Source organism: Hipposideros armiger, unplaced genomic scaffold (assembly GCF_001890085.2).
Source record: "Hipposideros armiger isolate ML-2016 unplaced genomic scaffold, ASM189008v1 scaffold_1015, whole genome shotgun sequence".
NCBI classification, from domain to species: domain Eukaryota; kingdom Metazoa; phylum Chordata; class Mammalia; order Chiroptera; family Hipposideridae; genus Hipposideros; species Hipposideros armiger.
The window spans coordinates 428,089-450,623 of NW_017732365.1; the positions used below are offsets into that span (position 1 = coordinate 428,089).

General features: G+C 38.0%; 1 protein-coding gene and 1 pseudogene across 2 annotated transcripts in view; both read right to left on the reverse strand.

The window, feature by feature from the left end:
• Positions 1 to 5,047: 5,047 nt before the first annotated feature.
• PPP3CC (protein phosphatase 3 catalytic subunit gamma) overlaps positions 5,048 to 22,535 on the reverse strand; it is a 52,354-nt gene continuing 34,866 nt past the window's right edge. The window contains exons 10-13 of one of the 2 annotated variants that reach the window (XM_019631579.1): positions 13,907 to 13,988; positions 12,803 to 12,900; positions 6,677 to 6,706; positions 5,048 to 5,560 (exon numbers count right to left, since the gene is read on the reverse strand). In XM_019631579.1, the coding sequence (XP_019487124.1) occupies positions 5,334 to 5,560; positions 6,677 to 6,706; positions 12,803 to 12,900; positions 13,907 to 13,988 (437 nt within the window). In that variant the 3' untranslated portion in view covers positions 5,048 to 5,333. The remainder of the gene's footprint in view (positions 5,561 to 6,676; positions 6,707 to 12,802; positions 12,901 to 13,906; positions 13,989 to 22,535) is intronic. The other variant, XM_019631580.1, reaches the window with a different exon arrangement.
• Positions 19,878 to 22,246, reverse strand: LOC109375960 (pterin-4-alpha-carbinolamine dehydratase 2 pseudogene; annotated as a pseudogene).

Sequence of the window (22,535 nt, forward strand, 5' to 3'; positions counted from 1 at the left end):
TGAGGATGATTTTCTTCCTTTTCTTCAAGTAGCGGCCTCTGCCGGAGAAGTCACAGAAGGAGCTGGGGCTGCAGTATGAGTTAGTGGTGGGCAGGGTGCCAGGAAGGAGGCCGGGGCAAGGCAGTGGCTTCTGAGTGGGAGGCTCAGCAACGCCACTGCTGCCACGCCGCTGGCTTATAACTAAAGGGCTGAACCGGTGGAGGAAAGTGGTCTTTTTTTTACTGTGAGGGGATTCCTTTCCTTGAGAGGGCAATTCCTTGGCATTATCAGACCCCAGACCAGACATCGAACGTCAGGCTTTCCCTTGGCTTGTGGAATCATGGCATGGGGAAGGGCCAAATGTAAGTGCCTCCACCAGAAATAAAGAAAATAAAGACAAAGGGAGCCACGACAGTTATTTCATTTTAAGGGTGTTTTCTTCTTTTTTTAAAAGACGGCTTCCAATTTACAATGAAGTTTTAACACATGAGTTTCTTGTTCACAAAAGACTCATTAATTGATTTCTAGCCAATAAATAACATTTCCACCATTTTACCATAACTGAAAACAAGAAAAAGCAAGTAATCTCTAAGCACGAGGAAATAACCCATCATCCAAGAAAGCCTTAAAAAAACAAGCACACCAACAGCTAGTCTCAGATGTCTGACCACCAATTTTGGAAGCGAAACCAGATTCTTTCTTGGAAAATGCCTGCTGACACTTCTATTAGGAAAAATGACTATTGGTCACAGTGTACTGAGAAAGGAAAAGTGGGGGGGTTCATGACAGCATCTTCACCGCGTTTCTCTGACAGACGAAAAAAACGCATCTTTACTGCCGCAAATCAAGATCTACAGTAGGCCTCCTGCTTATTAATGCTCTTTTCCTTTAACGTGTGAAACAAAAAAAAATTTGGAGACGGCTATGTCAAGGGCGTGAAGGGAGGCTGGGCAATAACTTACAGGAAGGCAGCGTGCATGGCCCTACTTCAGAGCTGCTTGGAGGGATGGTCCACATCCATGTCTGCGCTCCTTGATCTTAAGCCACCTAGACTTGTCATGAGGATGTAGGAGAGAAGTCTCACACAAAGATGTTATTTAACAAGTCTTGCCAAGGTTGCTGGGGGAGGCCAAGGCCTCCTGGGAGAGAATATACTCTCCAGTATCACCCTGACCTTTGTGACTGCATAGATGAAGGCAGCTAACCCTGACCCCACTCCCTCTGGCTGGCTAGACATAGGCAGGCCAGGTCACAAATGTCAAAGTAGTATAGGCTCCCTCTTTCACTATGTCAGTGGCACAGTTCTCTGCTCAACTCACGATGAGAGTAACAACCCTGTTTTTCGACTATACAACCTTCTTCCTCTACACATACCTAGCTCTTTCTTATGGCTTTCCTGTGAGCGTTGCATCTCAGCAGTGCTGAGGTGGGACTGTGGTAATACAGCACTTCAGAACTGTCCCCCAGGTAATCCAGGCTCTCCTCAGCTATTGCTGGAGCTCCCCAGGCTGCCTTTTACTCCTTCTTGTAGCAGATTTCAGAAAAGATGTGGACCAGGTACCAGACAAGGTGGTATCCATGGTTACAACCCCAGATAATTTAGAAAGCTGGAGCCTCATTCCCATAACTGGGGGATATTTGCCCTCTCTCTGAAATCTTTTCTGCCTGGCTAGGTAGGGAATGCTGAATAATGCCTTGGGAAAAAGTGGGTTCCACCGTTACTATAACAACTGTAATAAATATTGGGGATTCTAGAATATCTCAACAGAACTTTCTGGGTTTGGAAAAAACTTTTAATAACCAAAACTGGAGGGAAAAATAGGATAATTAACACCAAGAAAAATTCTACATCAGTCAATCTGGAGCAAGCCCTTCCTAAAAACCATTTTAAATGACTGGTCACCCAGACTGGTCAAGATGAACTTAATTCTCAAGACCCTGAGTTTTCCATTTATAGATAAGGTAGTAAAAAATTATTGAGATTGGCTGCAATATTTACATAAAACAGGGAGGGCAGAAGGAACAGATTTCAGTCTTATTCTGGGAGACTGGACAGACTCTCAAGTGATGACCATGAGCAGTAAGCCCAGCTGTACCTCATGTAGTCATGGCTTATAATATTTTTCTTATGGAGTGCAGCTGCCTCAAACTTTGTTTTAAAATTAGAAGAGTATCTAAGGGACAACACCAAGGCTGAAAGTTCCCAAACTTCTCCAATTTTAAGAAATCCTACTCTTGCTTCTTAATGTCATTAAATAATGATATTCTGTTGACAAAACAATAAGAGTTTCTCTTTACCTATTTTGAACAGTGTCAGGAAATCATACTCAAGTTAATAGGATAAAAAACTGTGTAGGAACCAGAAAAGACAATAGATAAAAGGGTATGAAAAATACTGATACTCCTGGAGAGTCTGGTTCTTGTATCCCTAAGCCAGGAGTCATATCAGGCCCATCAGACCGTGATGAGCAATTTTCACTTTGCTGGTTAATATCTAGTTGCAAAAGGCCAGGGAATCAGCAATGTCCATACCCAAATCCAGCGCTACCTTGAGGTTTTAAAGAAAACACGCTCCTTTTGTCTTAGCATCCCTTCTTTCTCTCTCTCCCTCCCTCCCTCTCTCTCTTTCACACACACACACACACACACACACACACACACACAAACACACCCCGGCTTATTGTTTTTTGATTGTTTGTTTGGTTTTTGCTCCAAATGTTCAGAACACATAGCTTTTAAAAGGATGTATGTTTTGAACTTCTGTTAGATGAGTTTTTAAACATTTATTTAAAAAATAGGTCATCTGATCAATTTGAAATTTCTTATGATGTGGATGTAGGCAAAATTGGGAAAACTGGTCCTTGGGAAGTGTTATTTTTAAAATGATATTTCACTAACATTTACAAAGAAACCCTCCGACGTGTCTAGGGAACTGATGTAAGAAGTGGTCCGTTTTTTCCCACCAGATGAGACAAGTCGGAGAAAATAAGGTCCCTGTGGACTTTAAAGTGAAGGAGAACAAGAGAAAAGTAATTTTAGCATCTTTAGAACATGCAGGGGGAAGATTTAATAGAAGAGGCTTTGAAAACAGAAATACTCAGCTCTGACAGCCGTTAGAATACTTGATATGCTGGCACTAGGCAGGAATAGTAGTTCTAAGGCAAATCCAGGGCAGACAACCAGCCATCTTGGGAGCTACTTTTAGATTAAAACATTAAAAAATATGCTGAAACCCTCCAGTGAAGTCTAGGGTAAAAGTACAAGTACTGTGATAACAATAAAGTCCTAAGATTCATGCCTTCTAAACTGTCTTGAGTCATGGGTGCCAATGTATATGCAGATACACTGAGTGAAGGTCTCACTGTAAGAAGCTATCTTACAGACACATTTAACACACAGCTTTCTAAGTTGTTGAAATACACACCCCAGCTTTCTACAGAACATACGAAATACCTTTGCCTTTAGAATTCAGCAGTTTTCAAACCTAACTTCCTTCAAGAGCTATTGTTGCTCTATTTTAAGCTCATTCTGATTTTCTTGAATGATGACCTCTCACCTCTCTGCTCTGGCCTATCCTTCAACAGCTCAAAGGGTACCTGTGAGGTACATCCTTTGGCCATGCCTCTGTCAAGGAAACGTGTTTCTCTGTGAGAAGATAAAAGACATTCCTAAATAATCATCCATTTCACTAGTACAATAGTCGTTTTTGCTTATAAGGATGTGTAATAACTATTTCACGACTTGCCTGCTGATTGAAGCCCCTAAGAGTTGTTTCTACCTGTGGATTGTGTGTGTAAGACAACAGCCTCAATGAAAAGGTGCAAGGGATCGGGGACCCCCATCTATCAAATGTGTCATGTGGATTGACTTTCATTTTAGGTGAGATTTCCAAAACAAACCACAGGTTTTCTCTCCTTCCCCAATATCCTACCTATCTTTTAACAGAGCAATCCATGCCACCAGATTCCAATCCCCCAAATGCTTTGATCTCTGTCATAGACACATTGGGAACTGTTAGCAAAAGGTTTCTGTTGTCCTTGAAGCTCTGAACATAAACTAGTACTGTCTGGGATACTTGCTTCTGTGCTAGACTCCTACATCCCAATGACATTAAGGAATTCCATCAATATGCACGTTGGTATAGTGTTGCCCAGACATGCACATGAGCATTATGTCATGGCACCTGTCACCAGGCTACGCCAAAAATGGGAACTGAGGATCCCTGACATTTCCTTCACTAGTTGGTTGTGACTTGGAAGATTATGCAAACATTATATCCGAACACTTGTTTTTGTATCCCAAAATATGCTGACAGACACTGACATACGGTGCGATCTAATGGGTGTTGAAAGATGGAGAACCATCTCTGTAACTCATATAGAAGTTGTGAAATCCTCACTCATCCAGTGCCCCTTCGCAAGACTTCCACTTCATAAGGGGATCATTCTACCCTGATCAGTTTCCATCACCCCAGCTGGTTTCCAAAACGCTGACACAGAAAAAGGGAAAGACAATGGGGAGAATAGATGCTACAACAGTTGATGCGATACACAAACAGGCATAAGTACTTCCTACTGTTGAAGGTTCTACAGAGGGTATTTATAAAATAGTTAGAAATGTAGCTTCCTTTGCAGATGGAGTAAATCACCTGGGGCTCAAAATTAAAGTAAAAGTATCTGGCAACAGTTAAGAAACCTCCAAAGTTCTAAGGGAAGTTTAAACCAATCAGGCCCATAGTTACATGAACGAATTCTAAGTAAGTCTAAGAAAATTTCTCATCACCTTTTGCCTTACATATTAAAAGAAACTGAGAATCCAGAATAAAGTAGGTTATTATGGAAAACATTCCCCTTGGCCCTAATCTCCAGGTTTGGGTTATTAACTTAGAAGTTCTACTCTAATCAAGTTTCCCATAAGAAGAGAAATTTTAGCCACTGAAATCTAAGACATTTTTTTCAATGGTACCCTGTAGAAAAGAAAAAAATAAAACACCTTTCTTGTGTTTGAAAAGTTGTTAGTCTGAAATGAAAGATATTAGCTTGTAAAAACAAGAGAAAAGGCTGGCTAGTTCAAGTCAGAAACCCAGGGTGGAGGTTTCCAAGGCCCTTTTATTAGGGGAAGGCCCCCTTTATAGCACAAGATTTCACATGTGTATCAGATAATCAGATCAGTTCCTAAAAATTAGGAAAAAAGGGAAAAACAAAACAGATGCACTTCTTATATATATTAAACATAAATTAAAAGAATTTATAAAATGGTCACCTTTCTTACAGAATAAATGCAGAGTATATTATGAATGCACCTCTAGGTTTAAGTTGTTTTGTTTTCCAATAATAAATAAATAGAACTTGTTCTTAAGTTTTGGATCCACCTATGCCACAGAAGGGCTCAGAGTCATTATTGGCTTTTCTTCCCTTGTCACTTCTGTGCGCAGCATTTGCTTGTACAGGGGTTACCAATTTCACCGGCCCGTCGGGGTACTGGGTATCTTTTCGGGGTGGCATCCGCTCATTAATTCGGTCCAGACCTCGGGCTTCTTCAAAACTCCGGATCCTGTGCTGAAGCGAAAACCCTCTGATGGCTACAGAAAAACAGGAAAAGGGAGGAGCTCGATTAGACAGCAAGGCAGACACGCTTCAAGTTTCTTAGCACACAGGAGCTTCCTAGAGAAAAACACAGAAGGATGGCTAAGGAGCACATGTCTGGTGAGAGTAATAGGCAATATTTGATTTGAATTAGCCTTGTCTTGAAGCTACTAATTCCTTAAGGCCCCAAGGGCAGCTGAAACTGTGAAAGTAATTTTCATAGATACTCAGTACAATTAATCCTAGCAGAAATATACCTGACAAAAAGCAAACAAGTTCTTACTTGGCCCCAGTACATTTGGGAAAGAGCTTCTTATGGGCCAGAAACTGCTCAATGCGAGAGAAAAAAAGGAAACACTAGAACAATGATAGAACAAGTTAAACAGATTACTTCAGCACAAACATCACACTGACCACAAAATAAGTAACAAAAGAGCTAATCTTTTTTGTTTAGGACAGCTTTTTATCTTGCACAACCAGGAGTTGAACATAAGTTAAAAGCCATCTAAAAAATAGCTTCTAAATATTTTCTTTCTGATTGAACTTTTGTATTGTCAAGAAAAGGCATTCCCATTTTGAACCACCTTACTTAACAATTAGATTTATAACAGTATCAATTCCAATGGTTTTCATCCACAGGTTCACAGGTCATTTACTTAAAATTTGCTTTCACAGAAACAAGGATAATTTAGCTTAACTGCCTTAGGGCAACCTCAGAAATGAATCAACCTGAATTCCTGTTTACTTTTGCCTCTGCTCTTGATATCCTTTGGAATCATTAGATAAAGAGGCTGACCTGTTGGAATCTCTAGGTAGCAAATGGATGTCTCTTATATATGGATGGGCTATGGAATTAAATCACTTGGTCCCTCATGACCATTTGCTTAAGCTTCGGCTACTGCACTGAAGCAGAGTCCAGAAAGAACTGTAGCTGTGGAGAGGGTCATTTAAATTAATACAACGACAGGATACTTTGTGAGCACGCCTAGAAACATCTATTCCTTTTCTCACTGTTACAGTTCTGGTGATGCAATAATAAAAGAGTTCAAATGTTGACATAGTTTTTTAAAACTAGTAGACAGACACATGATCACATAGGAATATGGCCATACCTTCCCGGGCCTCTACTGCTTCTACTGTGGCTGTAAGAGGCAGGAGCAGTGGCATGCAAAAATGAAGACAGAAAAAGAGTGAGTAAACCAACAGCAATGCTGCCAGCACAGACATCCCAGGTTCCCACCTTTTAGCCTATTCCCACCCATAGTAAAAGTCAACTAGTTAGAGAAGCGAGAGGATTATTGCGAGAAACTAAATTGAGGGGTGGGAGTGGGTAGTTTGAGGTGGGGGGAGTTTCTAATATTTTTAACATTCCAGATAGCATGGGAACCTTTTAGCTAATGGAACCTATAGCTAAGCCAATTGGGCCAGTCAAGCTGACCGTAAGAAACTAAAGAGTCATGTTGTTTTCCTGAATTTAAATAGCCAGCTGCTAATTTATATCTTGACATTCACATATCAAAATAACTCGTAGAATCAAATAATTTATTATAGCTGTTCTTTGATTTGAAATAGCTCAGATGGTATTAAATGAGTTGCTGCTGAGTCCTATCCAAAAAACTTATTTAAAACTACTTATTGCTCTCAAGTAACTTATGTGGGGTCCAGCTGTCCTTCTGAATTACTTAAAAAGAATGGCTTTTGACTGGCATTTGGAAGGAGAGAAAAATAGGTTACAAGTGTGGGGTTATTTCTTGTCTGAGGGTAGAGTACTAAGGCACAAAACTGTTCAATTCCGGATACAAATTCATGTACCAACTGGGATTAGCGATGTAGCAGAGACTGACATCTGCAACCAATGTGGCTTCCATTCACTGTGTGAGAGAGCAGGCCAGTTACTAAGAAGGCCCTCTTCTCCTTCACTGATGGAAAAAGAAGCAATTTAAAAATTAGTGCCACCAGGGGGCTGGCCGAGTTGGTTAAGAGTTGGCTTGGGAGCCCCAGCTCTGAGCAGCAGAGCCCTGGTTCGGATCACACATATGAGGGCCAGTGACGCTGCACCCTCTACAGCTAAGATGGTGAACAACAGCTCGACCTGGAGCTGGGCCGCCGTGAGTGGCTGGCGACAATGTAGGCTGCAGTGGGGCTGCAGTGGGGCTGCCGTGAACTACTATGAGTGGCTGGCAGCTGGCGTGAGCGGCCGTCCAATGGCTGCCTCACCCGGGAAGAGCGCAATGATCACAATACCAACATGGGCCAGTGAAGCGATGTTCTCCACAACTAGACTGAAGATCAAACGGACAGCAACTTGTCTGTTCCCCTCCCCCGATTCCCCAATAAAATCTTAAAAAAAAAAAATAGTGCCACCAGGTAAACTTCTTTGCGTCCTCTTCTAAGACAGTAAAACCCCTAATATATGAAAAGGTTACAGGTTGTAGCAAAAAAGATCCTATTAGGAGAACCCTGTTAGTTCCTCCAATACCAGCTTTTTAAAAAGAAGGCAGGGAAGAATAATGAACAGCAACAGTTTGCTGTTCCTGAGGCTTTATATATCAACGAGAGGAGAAACTGGGAGAATGGAAAGTTAACTTCCTAACATAGTGTGAAAAATGGAAACTTGGAATCAACTTACCAAGTGCTTACATTTGTCAACCATATGTAGGCATGTGTTAAAACTGTCGCACCCCCTCTAATCTCCTCAAATAGAACAAATAAACTTTCACTGATGCAACGGTTAGGAAGTGGGAGAACAGAGCACTGCCTAAAACTGTATACAGAGTGTGGGCCTAATTAGAGTTTAAAAGCTATGTGGTCAAGTGTGTACTAGTAGTACATTGTTTTGGGCTCTCCCAGATTTGCTTTCTGTATTGGGTATTAAGGTATCAGTCTCTACTGAAGGACATTATAAGAAACAGTCACATAAAACTGACTGACTTTTTTTCCTTTACTGAAATATAATTCATATACCATAAAATTCACTTGTTTATAGGCTATAGTTCAATGATTTGAGTTTATTTAGAGTTATGCATTCATCACTACAATCTATGGTTAGAAGATTTTCATCACTCCATTTTCCTCCCTTATCCCTGCCCCTTAACCCTGTTCTGGACATTTCATATAAATGGAATCATACAATATGGATTTTAGTGACTGGCTTCTTCCACTTAGCATGTTCTCAAGGTTTATTCATGTTGAAGCACGTATCCGTACTTCATTCATTTTTATGATTGAATAGTGTTCCATTGTATGAATACATCACATTTTATCTACTCATTAGCTGATGGATATTTGGGTTGTTTCCACTTACTGGCCATTACGATGAATTCTGCTATGAATAGTCATGTACAATTTTTTGTTTGGATATGTCTTCATTTCTCTAGGATATGTAACCACGAGTAGAACTGCTGGATCATATGGTAACTGTATGTTTAATCACCTAAGGAACTGCCAGACTGTTTTCCACAGTGGCTGCACCATTTTACGTCTTCAACAGCAGTGTATGTGGGTCCCAAACTGGTTATTACCTTTTTTTCCACAACTATCCTAGTGTAAAGTGGTACCTCATTGTGGTTTTGATTTGTATTTCCTTAATGTCTAATGATGTTGAACATCTTTTCATGTGCTTATTGACCATATGTATATGGTCTTTAGGAAAAGGTCTATTCAAATATTTTTTTTTATTGGGGTGACAATGGTTAGTAAAATTACATAGGTTTCAAGTGTACATTATATAATACATCATCTATATATCACATGTGTGCTCACCTATTCAAATTTTTTACCCATTTTTAATTGAGTTGTTTGTCCTTTTATTATTCAGTTATAAGAGTTCTTTGTATTTTCTAGATACCAGTCCCTTATCTGTATGATTTGTAAATATTTTCAAACATCCTGTGGGTTGTCTTTTCACTTCCTTCATGGTTTCAATTGCAGCACAAAAGTTAATTTTGATGAAGTCCAATTTATAACTGATCAGTTTTTTATCTTAGGGTCTTTGTGAATCTTGTTCAGCTCTCAGCTTTCTTTTTTATTTTGGCTACTAAGAAGCTTGGAATCGAATTCATGGCTGACTACTGGCTTTTTTGTTTGCTTGTTTTCCTTTGTGCTCCAATTTCCAAGCATATTTATTTTACTTCACTATGCTGTATGTATACTGTAATTTACTCCAATCCCTCTTGGAACAAGGTGGGACATAAATGAATGTATGCTATAAGGCCATATGGAGTGTTATTGGTTGAAAGCTCTCCAAGTAAAGTTATATGAACAATAAGAGGGCTTATTCAGCTAATGTTCCAGTTTGTCAATGAACCTATGGAACTGAGACTATGATGGGAAAATGACAAAATAAACTCAGTTCCTGTCAAACAAGAGAGTAAGAAGCTCTAAAACGTTGGCTCCAACTGTAGTTTTGTTCTTACATATTCCTGAAGATTTCTATCAATTTCCACAGTCTCAATAAACAATCCGGTATTGATTAAAACACTCATAGTCACATTAGAAACTTAGAGAAGCTGGATATATTCAGGACTGAAAACAAAAGGTAGACCAAGGGTTATAAGCAAACAAATGAATCTACTAATAACACATCTAAAAAATTCTCTTTTTGTTACTCATTCCAGATTGGCATATTTGCTCTTTCAATGTCTAGACAAAATTGGCTCAGATTAAAACAAAGACTTTGTGGATCAGCAAATTTTCAAAACTTTTCAAGTAAGGATGCTATAGGACATCCCCTTTTTTCTCCACCCATGTTACTTCCTATTAACTGTAAATTGCTTTGTCAGAACTGCTCTCAGAATATCTCACATGACTAATTACCAAGCAAAGTAATGGTGGAAAAGCTTTCTTGCTTACAAGAAACTGTACATTTTATTTGAGAGAAAAAAATTCAATCTGAAATAGTTTATTGATTCTATGAAACTGCAGAAATTAAGAAAATTAATTATATACTTCCAAGGAAAAAAATGTACATTCTTCCTCCCAAATAGCTAAACTCTAATATTCCAGTATTCAATTTGAAAGAGGAGGAAGTCAATCCTATTAAAAAGGGGAAGAGGAGCTTGTTCCTATTAATCAATAACAGCGGAAGTTCTGCTTCCTCTAAGTGGCCGAATGACAAGGAGAAAAAAAACTTAAGTAGAAACAATGCGATAAAACAAGGGGGCAAAAAAGCCATGAAACTCTAGTTTAAGTTGTTAATGCTTCAACTCCAGTTTTCATGCCTAGAATTAGTCATCCAGTGATGTGATCTCATGTCCTTTCCTCTTGCTTGACCAAATCTATGTTGATTCTGACAAACATCTATCTTTTCATTCCAGAGTTCCATAAAGCCCTCTCCTTAGAAGTCAGTGTTCATATAATTTTTAGAGTGGATACTCTGCTTGAAGAGGTGACTGTGGCACTAGAGTAGGATATGGCTTGTAGGCAAAGAGACAAACTCCCTAACTAACCAAAAAAAATTGAGGTATGAAACATACATAAGCGAGGCGTTATCATGTACCCAAATCTGAAGTGTACAGCTCAGTACATTTTTATCTATGTATATACTTGTGTAACTACCACCCAGATAATGATATAGAACATTCCATTTCCACTATTCCAGAAGGTCCCTAGGCCTCTTCTGGGTCAATATTCTCCCACGAAAGGAAGTGTCCTTCTGACTTCTATCACGATTAGTGTGCCTGTTCTTGAGCATCATACGAGTATATATCAGACAGTCTGTTCTTTTGTGTCTAGCTTTTTCAGTATACCATAATGTCTGTGAGGTTCAACCATGTTTTTGCATGTATTCTTTTATATTTTTTATTGCTGAGTTGTATTCTATTGTATATATGTATATATATATATATATATCACACAATTTATTTATCTATTCTGCTGTTGATGGCCACTTGGGTTGTTTCCCATTTGGGGCTCTTAAGAATAAAGCTAAAGTGAACATTCTTATGCACATCCTTTGTTGGACATATGCACTAATTTCTCTTCAAAATATACCAGGTGTGGAATTGCTGGGTATGGGGTAGACATGCTTTGATTTTCTGCCCGGTAAACAGTTTTCCAAAGTGACTGAACCAATTTACAAGCCCACCAGCAATGTATCTAGTCCTAGTTCTCCACAAACTCACCAACACTTAGTATTGTCAAACTTTTTCATTTTAGCCATTCCAGTGAGTATGTAGTGGTATCTCACTGTAGTTTTAATATCTGTTTTCCAGTTGAGTAATTATATCAAGCATTTTTTCATAGGCTTCTTGGCCATTTTGATATCCTCTTTTTTTGAAGTGCATGTTAAAATCTTTTGACCATTTAAAAAAAATTGGTTGTCTGCATTTTTCTTTTTGAGTTGTAGTTCTTTATACATTCTGAATACAAGTCCTTTGTCAGACATATGTATTACAAAAATCTTCTCCCAGTTTATGGCTTGCCTTTTCCCTTTTTTAATCATGTATTTTTGTGACTAGAAATTCTTAATTTTAATAAAATTTAATTTTTTTCTTTTAAGGTTAGTACTTTTTGTGTCCTATTTAAGGGCTCTTTATCTACCCCAATGCCTACTCTCCATACTTTCTTCTGGGAGTTTTACTTTTTACATTTAAGTTTTAATTCATCTTGAATTAGTTTTTTTATATGGAAATAAGGGTCAAGATTCATTTTTCCCCCTGAATGGTTATTTAATTGCTCCAGTACCATTTATTGAAAGAAGCCCAATTAAAAAAATCATTTTATTTTTTAAATTACAGTTAACATACAATATTATATTAGTTTCAGGTGTACAAGGTAGTGATTCTACATTTATATACCTTATGATGTGATCACCACGATAAGTGTAGTAACCATCTGCCACTGTACAAAGTTATTATTGACCATAGTTCCTGTGCTGTACATTGTATCCCCATGACTTTATAGCTGGAAGCTTGTACCTCTTATTCCCCTTCAACTTTTTTGCCCATCCCCTAACCTCTCCCTTCTGGCAACCATCAGTTTGTTCTTTGTATTTATGAGTCTGTTTGTTCATTTTGTTTTGTTTTTTTACTATTCCACATATAAGTGAAATCATATGGTATTTGTCTTTCTCTGTCTGACTTATCTCACTTAGCATAATATCCTCCAGGTCCATCCATGCTGTCACAAATGGTAAGATTTCATTCGTTTTTATTGATGAAGCCCCAATTTAAAATTTTATATTAATTGCTGGGTAATGGGAGCACACCTTCCATGAAAGGTGCATTTCTCATACTCACCTGTCTCAATAGTTTGTTTTCCTCCAGAGAGGACACCCAGGGGGAGTGTACCTGTAGGAGTCAGGCCCTTGAGGGTCAGCACACTCTCACTTTCTTCCCTGAAAAGGAAGATCAAAGCCCTGGGTTAATACCAGGGCGTCTACTACTCAGCAATTCAAAGGTACTTGAAGGAAGTTAAGAAAAGATGCATAGGGGCCAGCTGAGTGGCTCAAATGGTTAAGAGCGCAAGCTCTGAGCAACAGGGTTGCCGGTTCGATTCTCATATGGGCCAGTGAGCTGTGCCCGAACTGAGCTGCCAACAGGCGGCAGGATGGTTCAGCTGGTGAGAGCATGTGCTCCTAACAACAAGGTTGCTGGTTAGACTCCCGCATGGGATGGTGGGCTACGCCCACCTGCAACTAAGATTAAATTCAGCACCTTAAGCTGAGCGACCCCGAGCTGCCAACGGGTGGCTGGATGACGAATGGATTTGGAGCTGAGCTAGCTGTGCCCTCCACAACTAAGACTGAAGAACAACTTGGCTGTTCCCCTTCCCCAATAAAAAAAAAAAAAAAATCTTAAAAAAAAAAAGGATACATAACGATACAGGACAGGTTCTCCTTCTCCCTACCCCTTCCCTGACCCAAAAAAAGGGATATTTTCTCTAAATATTCCACTATTAAACAATCTTCCAGGGCTTGCTTTTTCAATTAATGGCACTTGATAACCAGGTGCTGTTCTAATTTTCCCATATATTATACCATTTCATCCTCCTAAGAACCGTGTAAAGCAGGTCCTGTTTTTATCACTCTTCTACAGACAAGGAAAATGAGGCACAAGATCACACAGCTAAGACGAGGTAGAGCCAGGGTGTGGAGAACAGGGGCACTCTGGCTCCAGAATCCACACTAAACCACTACATTCACTCTGAGCTCGTACCAAATCAATGTCCACTTGAACATTTCCAGTCATTTTAACATGTAGGTCTGATTCAATCTGCACTCAACCCAAAGACCTACAGTTCTAATAGCAAATTCCAATTCTAAAATGACTGCTCTCAAATCAACGTCTAATGTACTCTCAAAATGCTTTTATTCCACACTGTAATGACAGACTTATCCTTACCGAAGAATTGAAAAGACCCGTGCCATCTTCCCAATGGCTCTGATCTTATTCTTGATGATCTCCTTTCGAACTGTGGTGCCTCCTTTAAGAATACAAAGAATAAGTAAGTTAAAGGGATGTATTAACAGGTTAGTTTTTAAAAGTGCAAGATGAAGTCTCTTTCTAAGTTAAAGAAACTGTTATTTTTTAAAAAGAAAGCAAAGCCCAAGTTTGTTTAAACAAACAAAAAAATCCCAGGAAGTACTAAGGAGCAAGAGAAAAAAACAAACCAGAAGAAAAAAAGATGAAGTGAAAAATGGAGGGGCCACGAAAAAGACAGACCGGGCAGATCTATGAGAGGTAGGAACTTATTTATGGTTCTGAAATGTAGAACACAGAGAAGAATGTAACACACACAAAGAAACAAAGATAGCTTCTACAGCAAGGATCTGTTTTGAGAATGCTGTGGGCCACCTTAGGATGCAGGGTTTGGCCTGCACATGGCAAGTGATGATTTGAGCAGTTGTTTTCTGCACAGAAGCACAATACATAGCTAGCTCTCCTGAATTTAGTGAGGGCTGCTTTCATTCTACGAGTATCATCCTCACTTACAAACTGGTGAGTAACAACTACCACAGACAACTGTGCTATACAAAGTATGATGGTGAGTAAGGTATTTTATAAAGCAACGTCAAAAAAGTTAACACAAGACTTTATGACCTTTTCTCATCTAGGATTCAGGAAACAGCGCACACATGAGAAGCCAAGGTCCAGCATGCAACAGGTGACCGCATTCAAAAGTCAGAAAAAGGAATATGGCCTCTCCTTCCTCACCCCCCTAACTCTCAGTATCCTGCAGGATCATACAGCAGGCCCAGAGAAAATACATACATTACAACAGAAAGGGAGGATGGAGAGCCTGTCTGAAATTATTCAACTACAACTAAAAAGTCTAACTCATAGATTGTGGTGGGACAGACAGCGAGTATTAAGCTCTTAGCACAGTTTAGTCAGATACCTTTCTGATAGCTTGAAATGTAGTGATCTTCAGGGAGAAGAGACACCAAGAAAACAAGGAGATGAAGATAGAAATATGAGAAGAGCAATTTACGTTTACATGCAAGAGAGAAAAAAAAAATCAAAGTGAAATGCAATGAGAGAAGCAGGCTATTAACTGCATCAGCTCAGAAGAGATATATCCTTGGTATCATGACAGATGTTAAATTACAGATTTCTTGTCAGTAGTTTTGCCATTTCTTAAAAGTTTATAGTTTTACATTAATTCATATCTATTAATATTCAACATGTTCTAACCCCACAGATCATGAAAATAAAATTAGACAAAGAAAAAGATAATATTTGTGGAACCAAGACGCTGAAAACAAGGAACAAAAACAGGACAGAATGAACAGCTTACAAATCTTAATAAGCCTTCTGTTTTTATTTAATGGATTCAATATCTTCCCATATCTTTCAGGAGATACTATAGTTTTTCCTTTTTAAAGCATTATATTTCCTTCAGGATCTCAAGTTCATTTAAGTTGCTTTTGCTGTTTTTGTTGTTGTCTCTCAGTGACTTTCCAGAGGTGCCTGGTAATGCTTAATGTTTGCTCAGGATTAAGAGTGAAGGACTAAAAAGCTTTCTGAGTGGGTGGGTGCATTGACTTGGAGCTTTATACAGAATAATCAGGGTGGGCCTATATTAAGGAATTCTCTCTGTCAGTATTGAGTATGCATATGGTCACTTAATTCAAATTTTGAGCAAGATATTGACGCTCTTAATTGTATCCCAGTCCTGAAATTCTTTGGTATACATTTTTTAGAGATGAGCTTGCACACTTAGAGAAGAGGCAGTCGCCCACCAGCAAACTATTGGGTTGTTGGGAAAGTCATGACGTATTTTTCTGTTTTTCGTTGCAAAAATGCGTTATGACTTTTCCGACAACCCAATAGTTTTAAACTGCCTTTCCAAAACCTTTCACCCAGTCTTCTTGCTTTAGCTCAGTGCCCATCTCCCTCCTCCCCACAACCCACAGTACCCAATTCTAGCAACTGGTGCTACCAATTCTTTTTGTTTTTTTGAGGATTTTGTGCTGGAATTAGCATTCCTGAAAGTTGGACTTTGGCTTTCTTGAAATCAGCTAAGTCAATAATAATAGTTCATTTGTTTTCCAGCTTCCAAAAAATCCCTACAAAAATCTCTGCATTCTCGTAGGTTTATAACTTTTTTTATCCCTTTTTTTATTGTGAAGTACACTAAACATACAGAAAAGTACATAAAACAAACATGTAACTCAGTGATTTATTACAAAGCAAATGATCATATATTCACCAACTCAGGTCAATAAATAGAACCTTGCCAATACCCCGTATGTCCCCCTAGGGCCTCTCCTAATACAGTCTCTCTCCTCTCAAAGAAAATCATTCTCTTGACTTTTATTGAAATCACCTTCTTGCCATTCTGTATAGTTTGATCATGCATGAACAAGCACTACAGTTTTCATCGTTTTTGAACTTTATGTAATTGGAACAATCAAGTACCTAGCTTGTGTCTAGCTTCTTTTGCTCAACATTGTAAGACTCATCCATGCTTTCTCTGTTGCTGTAGTTCATTGTCACTATTGTATATAATTTCACTACATGAATATGCCACAACTTATTTCTCCTTTTTACTGTCAGTAGTCACTTGGGCTGATTACAATTTTTGGCTATTTTGAATTAGGCTGCTATGAATATTCCTGTATACTTCCCTTTGCTGCATACATTTCTGTTAAGTGTATTCCTAGAATTAAAATGCTCAGTTATAGGGTACATGTATGTTCAACTTTGGATAAGAATTTGGCACTATCTATTGAAGAGGATGTATCAATTTATACTCCAGTGTCTGAGCATTCCTGCTACTTTCCATCCTGGCCAACACTTGTTATTATTCATCTTTAATTTTATCCAATCTGGTGGTTTAATAAATCACCCACTGATTTTAATTTGCATTTTTATAATTACCAATGTGGCTGAATATCCTTTCTAATTTTTACTGGCCATTCGGAGATCCTCTTTTGTCAAGTGCTTGTTCAAGTCTCATCTTATTGATCTGTAGTTCGATATATGTTGTGCAAGTGAGACCTTTGTTGGTTGTGTTGCAAAAATCCTCTCCCACGCTGTAACTTTTTTTTTTTTTTAAGATTTTTATTGGGGAGTTGGGGGATGGGAACAGTGCTGGGGAATTGGGGGAAGGGGAACAGACAAGTTGCTGTCTTTTTTTTCTGTTCTTCAGTCTAGTTGCAGAGGACATTGCTTCACTGGCCCAAGTTGGCACCATCATTGCGCTCTTCCCAGGCGAGGCAGATCAGTCTCTGGCTTCTGGATGGCCGCTCTCAGTGGCTTGAGGGCCGCTCATGCTGGCTGCTGGCTACACACGGTAGCCCATGGCAACCGACTGTAGCAGGGGCTGTAGCCTACGTCCCAGCGACTCACGGCAACCCAGTTCCAGGTCGAGCTGTTGTTCAGCATCTTAGCTGTGGAGGGCAGTGTCACTGGCCTTCATATGTGGGATCTGAACTGGGGCTTCTGGCGACCCAAGCCAGTTCTTAACCAACGTGCCACTTGGCCGGCCCTTTTCACTCTTAATACAGTCTTTTGGTAAACACAAGTTCTTACTTTTAATGTGGTTGAATTTATTATTAATTTCCGTATGGTTAGTGCTTTTTGTGTCCTGTTTAAAATTTTTTCCTCTACCCCAAGGTCATTAAGTTATTCTATATTATAAATACTAGAAGCTTTATTGTTTTGCCTTTCATATTTGAATGTATCAGTCCATCCTGAATTTATTTTGTGTTTGGAATATAATAGGGGTCAGGTTTAATTTTTAGTCAAATACATAATCCCAGACCATTTATGAAAAATACCATCATTTTCCTGCTACCCTGCAGTGCCCCCTCTGGTCTAAATCAAGCGTCCATATTTATGTGGATCTATTTCTGGATTCTCTATTCTGTTTCAATGCTTGTCTGTCCTTGCACTAATAATTCTAATTACTCTAGCTTTATGGTAAATCTTGATATCCTATAGCACAAGTTCTCCCACCTTATTCTTCTTCAGGACTTAAGCTATTTCCATATGAATTTTAGAATTTATCCTTAGTATTTCCATATGAATTTTAGAATCAAATTGTTAATATTTGACTTTGAATCCATAGATCAATTTGGGAATAATTTATATTGTTACAATAGTGAATCTTCCAATAATTCATGAATGAGTTATTTTTTTCTATTTATTTAGATCCCTTTTAATTTCTCTAACAAATTTAATAGTTTGTTGCTTAGAAGTATCACACATCATTTGTTAGATTTACTGTTAGGGATGACATTGTAAATGGCATCTTTTTAAAAATTTCATTTTGTTTGTGGCTGTTCAATAAAAAGACAAAGGATTTTTGGTGTTGACTTTGCATCCAGCAGCTTTACTATCTGCATTTATTGATTTTAATGATTATCTATAGGCTTTTTAAGTTTTTCTTTGTATACAACCATATCCTCTATAAATAATGATAGTTTTGTTTCTTCCTTTCCAATCTTTATACCTTGAATTTGTTTTTCTTGACTTACTGTATTGGATTCGACTTCTAATATGATATGAGTATAGAGGTATTTATAGTCAGCACCCTTGTATGTCCCCAATCATTGAGGAAAGCTTTTAACAGTTCACCATATGCTGTTAGTATAGGTTTTTATTGGTACATTTGTCAAAAAATTCCTCTCTAAACCTAGTTTAAAAGATCTATTGTAAATGAAAGGTGAATCTTACCTAATGCTGTTTCTACCTCTACTGAGATAATGATTTTTCTCCTTTTTTTGGTTAATGCAGTGAATTATTCTGATTGACTTTTTAAAATAAATTTTTTATTTTAGAATAGTTTTAGATATACAGAAAAGATGTGAAGAGAGGATTGAGTTCCTATATACCCTTCACACAGTTTCCACAATTATTAGCATCTTACATGAGTATGCACTGATTGAATAACCTTATAAGGTTCCTGGAACAAATCAACTTATTTGGGAGGCATAATTCTTTTATGTATATTGTTAGTTTCAATTTGATGATGTTTTGTATAGGGTCATTCTATCTATATTAATGTCCTTGTCATGTTTTCGTATCATAGTTATACTGGCCTCATTAAATGATAATTTTTTATTCTTGGGACGAATTTGTACAATTTTTGTGTGGTTTCTTTCTAAACGGTTCATAAATTTCTTTCTAAATGTTTGGTGAAGTTATCTGCATGTGGCATTTTCTTCATAGAAAAATTTTAAATTACAGGTCCTCGTTCTTAGTAGGCATGTGACTATTAAGATTTTCTATATTGTGTCAGTTTGGGTTATATTGTTTTCTAGGAATCTATCCATTTCATCTAAGTTTTAAAATTACTGGTATAAATTTATTCTTGTTCTTTTTTTTTTTTCTTTAAAGATTTTTATTGGGGAATTGGCGGGATGGGAACAGCGCTGGGGAATTGGGGGAAGGGGAACAGACAAGTTGCTGTCCTTTTGTTCTTCAGTATAGTTGTGGAGGATGTTGCTTCATGGCCCAAGTTAGCACCATCATTGCTCTCTTCCCATGCGAGGCAGATCAGTCGCCGGCTTCTGGACAACCGCTCACGGTAGCCCATGGCAACCCACTGCCACAAGGGCTGCAGCCTACGCCGTCGCAGTGACTCACGGCAGCCCAGCTCCAGGTTGAGCTGTTATTCCGCATCTTAGCTGTAGAGGGTAGCGTCACTGGCCCTCATATGTGGGATCCGAACCGGGGCCCTCTGGCGTCCCAAGCCAGTTCTTAACCATTGCGCCACTTGGCCGGCCCTCTTGTTATTTTCTTGATGTCTACAGGATCAGTACTGGCATTGGTTATTTTGTCTTATCTTTTTTACTTGATAAGTCTTACCAAGGATTTATCAATTTTATTTCTTTTGAAAGCACATTTTTGTTTTACTGCTCCTCTGTATTGTATTTTGTTTTCAATTTTGTTAGTATTACTCTTAAATTTTTATTTCATTTCATTTACTTTCTTTAGGTTTAATGTGCTAACCCTCCTTTTGTTAACTTCTTGAGATATATGCTATCTTCCACCTTTCTTCTTTTCCATATGCTTTTAAGGCTACACATTTTCCTCTAAGCATGGCTTTAGATGTTCCCTCAGATTTTTTTTTCAAGTTTAAATCACTTTGTATTTAAGCACTTATTTTACAAAATGTGGTATAAAGGTGAACTAAATTTACAGCTTAATTTGTTCATGTAAATTGCTTTCAAAATACATTGCAGCTGTGTGTAAGATTTTACATGCATTTGGAAAAAATCACACAGAAGCAGCTGCTTTTTCAATAAATTTGGCCAGTGTCATAACTCTTTTGGTCAGTCCACTACAGTCATGCAAGGTGAGAATTATCTGGAACTTGTACACAATGAACCATTCTGGGTGATGTTCATCTTCTCTGCTTGTAGGGCAGCTCGGGACATAAAACCAAACACCTGATTAAATTTTTTGAAGAAGTCTTTGTAGTTGGCATTTCTCTGACTTAATTCCAACCATCCTCCTGCTTTAAGATCGAGTATAACATGGTTCCTCTCCCCTGCTGTTAATCAGTGAGCATCTGCTAACAGAGCTATGAGGTTTGGGTTCCAATCCTGAACCCAGGGCTCCTGGTGCACTGCCTGCCCTCAAATTTTAATATGTATTACTTTTTATTTTCATTCAGTTCAAAATACTTTCAAATTTTCATTGTGATTTGTTACTTGACCAAGGATTATTAAGTATATTTTAAAATCTCCTATAATATGGGTGTATTATAGTTATAATTTTGCTATTGATATACATCTTAACTGCATGTGGCCAGAGAACATAGTCATTATGATTTTAATCCTTTGACACCTGAAACTTGCTTTTAGTCCAGTACATGGTCAGTTTTTGTAAATGTTCATGTGGTTTGAAAAGAAGGTGCATTCAGCATTTGTTGATGTAGTGTTCTTTATATGTCTGTTAAGCCAAGTTCATTAATTGTGTTGTTCTAATTTCTACAACCTTCCTAATTTTGTCTGCTTATTCCATTTCAAGAGACTAATAAAATTGATAAATTACTGAGAGATATTTAAATTTTCTATCATTATGGATATTTCTATTTCTAATTGTTCTTTTAATTTTTGCTTTACATATTGTGAAGCCATGTTATTAACTGCATACAAACTTAAAATTGTTGCATCTTATTTTTGTTTTAGAGTCTACTTCATGTAATACTAACTTATCTACAACAGCTTTTCTTTGGTTAGTGTTTGCCTTATATATTTATTCTTCTCCTTTTGCTTTCAAGCTTTCTGTATCGTTATGCTTTAGATCTGTTTCTTATAAAACACCATCAAGTTTTCTTTTAAATCCTACTGAAAATCTCTTTTATCTATTTACATTTAATGAAACTGCTGATATATTTATCATCATAATTTATTCTATTGTCCTGTTGCTATATGTACCTTCTCTCCTTTCTTGAGTTCTTCCAGGTTATTTTTTAACTTTCCATTTTTCTATAACTTAAAAGGTATATGCTTAAATAAGTCAAACAAACAAACCTCTTTTCTTACAGGTTACTCTAGAGATTACAACATTCATCTCTTATTTATCAAAGTATGATGTTAACAGGCACTATTCCCCTCTTCCCAGATAATATACACCCCTCACACATTTTAACTATAATTATCCCCTGCCAACTATTATTGTCTATATATTTTAATTCTGTCTTTTAAATCCAATAAAACATTATTATTACTGTTTAATAAAGTATACATTCATTTGATTTACCCACATATTTCCTACTATTTTTACTCTTTATTCCTGAATCTCAAAGCTTCCATCTGGTATTTTCCTTCTGCTTGAATATCATTTAGAATTTCATTTAGTGTGCGTCTCCTGATAATTCTAGTAAATGTTTTAAGGGAGGGATATCTGAAAAATGTTTATTTCTTCTTAATTTTTAAAGGGTATTTCTGCTAGAATAGAATTCTAAGTTACCAGTTATTATCTTTCAGTGCTTTGAATATATTATTACATTGTTTCCTGCTTCCACTGATTACATTAAGAATCTACTGTCAATTTAATTGTTCTCTTTTGAAAGTAATCTCTTTTCTTCTGGCTGCTTAAAGATTTTTTTCTTTGTCTTTCATCTGAAGCACTTTTACTATGATGTGCTGCCTAGGTGTTGTTTTCTTTGTATTCATTCTGCTTTGGTTTACAGTGCTTCTTAATCTGTGGCTTAATGTTTTATCTATTTTAGAAATTTTTTCTTTTTTTAAGATTTTATTGGGGAATTGGGGGAGGGGAACAGCGCTGGTGAATCGGGGGAAGGGGTACAGACAAGTTGCTGTCCTTTTGTTCTTCAGTCTAGTTGTGGAGGACATTGCTTCGCTGGCCCATGTTGGTATTATCATTGCGCTCTTCCCGGATGAGGCAGATGGGTTGCCGGCTTCTGGACAGCCGCTCACAGTGGCTCCTGGCAGCTCACACCGCCTGCCAGCCACACATGGTAGCTTATGGCAGCCCACTGTAGCAGGGGCTGCAGCCTACGCCATCCATTACCGGTGACCCACGGCAGCCCAGCTCCAGGTTTAGCTGT